At 34.6% G+C, this 5,334-nt stretch overlaps 1 protein-coding gene across 1 annotated transcript in view; it reads left to right on the top strand.

The window, feature by feature from the left end:
* Positions 1–5,334, top strand: part of LOC107680319 (ubiquitin carboxyl-terminal hydrolase 25-like) — a 29,656-nt gene that overhangs the window by 17,573 nt on the left and 6,749 nt on the right. Inside the window, exons 18-21 of the mRNA XM_016476167.1 lie at positions 1,317–1,490; positions 2,023–2,118; positions 3,401–3,579; positions 4,874–4,952. Coding sequence (XP_016331653.1) covers positions 1,317–1,490; positions 2,023–2,118; positions 3,401–3,579; positions 4,874–4,952 — 528 coding nt within the window. The remainder of the gene's footprint in view (positions 1–1,316; positions 1,491–2,022; positions 2,119–3,400; positions 3,580–4,873; positions 4,953–5,334) is intronic.

The raw sequence follows: 5,334 nt of genomic DNA, 5'->3' as shown, positions 1-5,334 counted from the left end.
GTTGTGTTTTGTGTTGCATTTGCGCTTTGCTTCATCCATCAGAATAATGTGCTTTTTTTTTTTACAAAGCAGTTATTTAAAAGCTCTTTATCCATGTTGTGTTGCATTTGCGCTTTGCTTCATCCATCAGAATAATGTGCTTTTTTTTTTTACAAATAATTATGCAGTTATTTTCTCATTATGCAAATAAGGTTCTTCATTTGTTATATTACTCATTATCCACTGTAGATAGAGAAGTGTGTGTTGCTTTAGCTGATGAGGGTCTGTGGGTTTTGCTAATGCTTAAGATTGGATCGACACCAGTATTGATACTGATGAAATGAAACTAGTGCTGTCAATATATAATTTAATGTCCGTGTCCAAATTTGTAATATATTTTTTGTAGGTCATACACATTCAATTTTTTAAGGAGAAAACTAAATTGTAATTTTTAAAAATATATATTTTTTGTAGGTGAAATTTAGTTATGTTTAAGGACAGAAAACAAAATCGTAATTTGTATGTGTAGAGTTTTGCAACTCGTTTGGAATTCATCATTAATTATAATAAAATATGTTCATTAAAATTTTAATTAAATATATTTAATAGTGTTTTTTTTGGTGGAACAGACTGAGTTCTGATTAATTTGTGTGGGGTTTGGCAATTTGTAATTATAATTATTATAATTTAAATGTTATTTAAAACGATAATTAAAATATTTTTTAGGTGAAATTCAGTTTTAGGAAGAGAAAATGGTCATTTGTAAAATAATTTGTATGTGTTGTGTTCGGCATTTCATTTGTAATTCATCAATAATTATATTTAAAATATATTAATTAAAAGAGTACATGGACATTCTACTCCCCACACACTTTCTCCTATCCCAGTATAATTTAAAAATACAACTATAAGTGATTCATAAGCTGTGTCTCGGAGGTTGCATTTATCATCCGTCATAGAGCTTGTCTCATTTCAGAAAAGTAAAAATGAGAGCAGCAATAGTTTGATTTCCTTGAAAAAGCAAAAAGGTTTGGGTCGGAGCTATTTGTTTGTTCAGCCAATCAGAAACATCCCAACTGAAATTGGTGATGCTGGTGGCAGATAACACTTTACACACCAGCTTTAAAGTACCTAATCTGGTTCATAACAAACCAAGACAGTTTGTATCTATGATCTCATTGAGATAATAATAATAATGGTAATAATAATAATAATGAATGAATAAATAAAAAGATTAACTGGATTAGTTTACCCACATGGACATGCTGTCTCAGTTCTTCTAGCCCGCTTTCTCTTTCGGCAAGCTTTTTTTTTTTCTCTCTTTCTGTTTCTCTTAGTCTCAGTCATCACATCCCGACAGCGAGGTGACCTCTGACCCCTGTCCTCCCCTTGACCCTGAGCAGGACGACTCCGCCTCCTCTCCGCCCGCACCTCAGCGGGTGGTGGAGGTGGCCATTCCTAATGTAGGAACCTTTGTCATTCAGTCGAAGGAGGGAGGTTATGATGATGAGGTAGAGTCCCAGAAGGCGTTCGGTCATGAGCGTGCAGCCCTAAATCTCCCAGCATCCCTTTCACAACCTGCCAAACCCATTTCAGATTAACATTATATGCAAGTTACTCCCAGTGGACTCCCAAACTACTAACATTGCCCCCGGTAAAACGTTACAAAATAGGAAACGTTCTGTTTTGCCTGACTTTTTTTTACCTTCATAAAGCATGTAGTGCAAGCTTCAGATCATAGTGTTGTTTATTTTCACTTTAATTTACTGTCTACACAGCTCACTATGGTGTTCATTACTTATTTAAAGAAGCAAAAGACACATTAACCTGCATGATGATCCTGTTTTGAATGTTTAATCATCTTTAATGCTGTGGGCATGACATCGGATTAGCTTTTCTGTTCAAAGCTAATTTGTTTACTTCAATGGGTTGGCTTGAGTTCATTCACTGGTGGCTGAGCTGTGGTGTGATTGGCATGCGGACTGGCCAATGAGAGTTTTGGAGGCATGGCCGGTGTAGTAATATCCTTCCCTCCTTGGGCAGGCGATGATGACCCCAAACATGCAGGGTGTCATAATGGCCATTGGCAAATCCAGGAGTGTTTATGACAAGTGTGGACCTGAAGCAGCGTTCTTCAAGGTACATGACCTGCTGCATGCCACACTCCCTGTGCATCACATTAGCTCTTTGACCACACTTCCTCCCCCTGAGCATCTCATTATCTCTGTGAGCTCACTATTTACACTGCAGGCTATGAAAACCCTCTGCATCCTGTTTTATTATGCAGTTAATGTTCTTTATTCATTCTATTATTCATTATCCACTGTAAATCGAGAAGTGTGTATAAGTTTGGTTGACACCTAAGATTGGATCGAAATCAGCCTCCAGCGATTTGGTATCAATAGTGATGAAACCAAATTAGTGCTGTCAATATAAAATTAAATGTCAGTAATTCGTATTTATTTATTTGTTTATTGTAGGTGATAGGCATTCAGTTCTATTTAAAGAGAAAAACTAAATATTAATTTGTAAAATAATTTCTATATTTTGGGTTTGACAGTTAATTTGTAAATCATCAATTATAATGTTATTTAAAAATAGAATGAAATTACATTTAATGTATTTTTTGTAGATGAAACCGAGTAAGCAAAGTAGTAATTTGTAAAATAATTTGTATGTGTTGGGTTTGGCAATTCATTTGTAATTAACCAATATCAAGTATTGAAACTTTTCAAAGTGATGATGTTGAGGTACCGCAGTTTTTTTTTTATTTTTATTTTTTATCGCTGTCACCATCTGCTGTCAATTAAATGTAATTGCTGCTGTGTATTATAAAGGGTGTTTGTTTTATAAAATAGCATTGGTTTTGGTATCTTAGGCTGTGCAGTATTGTGTACTTCACACAACATGGCAAAAAACGTTGAGTGCTAATTAACTTTAAAAATGACTCCATTAAATCATTTAAAACAGCAAGTGGTAAGTAAATATTGTCAATTGTCTGTTAGACTTTTTAACATTCTGTCAAGTGTCTACAGGTGAAAAATAGCCTTTCGGCTAATTGTGGCACATTTTAATGTGCATTTCCCATGTAAACAAATAAACTTAAACTTAATTGTTTCATTGGCAGATCTCTGTAGGCCTCTGTTTTGTGCCTTCACTTGTTGTCCAGATGTGCATTTTTACTCTGCACGCAGGCTGTTATTTCTACAACTAAAGATGTTTGAGTCACATCACATACATTACAATCACATGCAACAAATCAGTCATTACTTTTTTGTATCTTCTGTTGTAGATGGAAAGATTCAATTATTTTCTTGCTCATTTGCATTTTTAAGTCCTTCTAAATAAACACACCCATCTCTGCATATCTCTAATTCTCTTTCTTTCCCACTGTTTCTCGACTTCTTTCTATCTCTAACAGGCAGTGAAAGTAGAGTACACTCGTTTACTGAGGTTCGCTCAGGAGGACACGCCCCCTGAGAGAGACTACCGACTGCAGCATGTCATTGTTTACTTCATTCACAACCAGGCACCCAAAAAGATTGTGGAGAGAACTCTGCTCATGCAGTTTGCCGACAGAAACCTTGGCTTTGATGAGAGGTATGAGTCATGAATCTTTATTTAATTATATATTTTTAATTCTTTTATTTTTTTAAATAAAATGTAATTAATTTTATATTTTTGTTATTTTATTTCATATATTTCTACAAACTGCAAAGCAGCTCTCTAAAAAGCAAGTGCTAAATAAAATTACTGCTTTTGAGTCTGATTTTTTTGTATTTTATTCTATTAATATTTAATTTAAGTAAATTGTATTTTTTATTTTCATCAAGTTTTTACTTGATTCTACATCAGATCATAAGGATTCTATACAACACAAAACTACACACTTGTATGGATGTGATTACATATTATAATGCTCAGCTGCATTTATTTTACAGGGTTCCCATCATAGAAAGCCTGGAAACATTAGGCAGTTTTAAAATGGGATTTATAGGCCTGTAAAACTAATGGAAATTTTAAAAAAAAATTCACATTAATAAAAAAAAAAAATCCATTATTTTTTTTCTAGTTATGCTCCACTCTAAAATATTTCGGCAGCTAGAAAGTTTTAAAAATACAGTAAAACTACTTTAAAAATCATGGAAATTCATTGGTCAAAAGCTGTGGGAAACTTGATTTATAACAAATGTATACTAATATTTTGTGCAAAAAAAAAAAAAAAAATCAGATTTTTTTTTTTTGTCCCCCAAATTATTATTTATTTTTTTTGCAGAAGCTGAAGTGTCCAAATACTTTTTGGGACCACTGTATTTTTTAACAAGCTTTCCAACAAGTTTGGCTCGGAAATACTCTTTAACTTCACTTATGAATGGTGTTTGTATTATACAGTTAGTTGAACATCAAATTGACAAATATGAAAAGCAAGCATTAGCCACACACAATGCCATAGCTTGACAGGACCACCTCACTGATAACTGATTGATTTTAGGAGCGAACACTCTTCCAAAGGCCAGTTCCGTCTCGAGCCTCCCAGACTGACACAGACAGTGATTATCAGCTCGTCACAGCAGTCGCTGCTGTTTCTGATCGTGTTACCAAACAGCTTCCTATCTGTGCGCCCGAAAGGCTTTTGTCTCGCTATACAGTCTCGTGTGTCTCCAGAGCAGACTGCACACTCCAGTGTGGAGCATGATCCATATTCATAAGCAAATTGATTTCTTCCTCTTCTATTTTGAGCAAGGTAATTAGATTGATGTGAGCGCGGCCCCAGATGCGACACTCTCTTTCCATTCTGTTTTGGGTAATAAAGTATGATTCATGGCCAGAGGACGCAGCTCGTTCCTGAGAGCATCTCATGAGTCACGCCTGAGCTCCCTGTTCTTCCCTGCAGGTGTAAGAGCATCATGAAGGTGGCACGTGCTAAACTGGAGCTCATTAAGCCTGACGAGGTGAACATGGAGGAATACGAGGTGAGTGAAGTGTTTCTTATTCAGGTTTGGCCGCTGTTTGAAATTGAATTGTGAATAAGTCCGTTTCTGAATTACTGAGGTTGGAAACAGGATGCAGATTCATCATTTGAATTATGTATTTGGGTTTTGTCACAAAACCAAAAGACTTTTGTCTCTGTTGATTTTCTTTAAAATTGCAATTTAGTGAATTCCTCTTCCTGTTGTTCCGATTAAAATTCAGCTTCCAGTGGGGCATGGCCTTTTCAATTAAAAGTAATTATTATGAAAAAAAATAAATATAATAATACAAGGAAGAAGAAAACCATACAAGGAAGTATCTAAAAATAATAAATATATAATATAAAAAATATACAGTATAATTAAAAGTATGTGTGTATATATA

This window comes from Sinocyclocheilus anshuiensis, unplaced genomic scaffold (genome assembly GCF_001515605.1).
Source record: "Sinocyclocheilus anshuiensis isolate Anshui unplaced genomic scaffold, SAMN03320099.WGS_v1.1 scaffold1294, whole genome shotgun sequence".
NCBI lineage: Eukaryota > Metazoa > Chordata > Actinopteri > Cypriniformes > Cyprinidae > Sinocyclocheilus > Sinocyclocheilus anshuiensis.
This window is presented reverse-complemented; position numbering and strand designations above follow the sequence as displayed.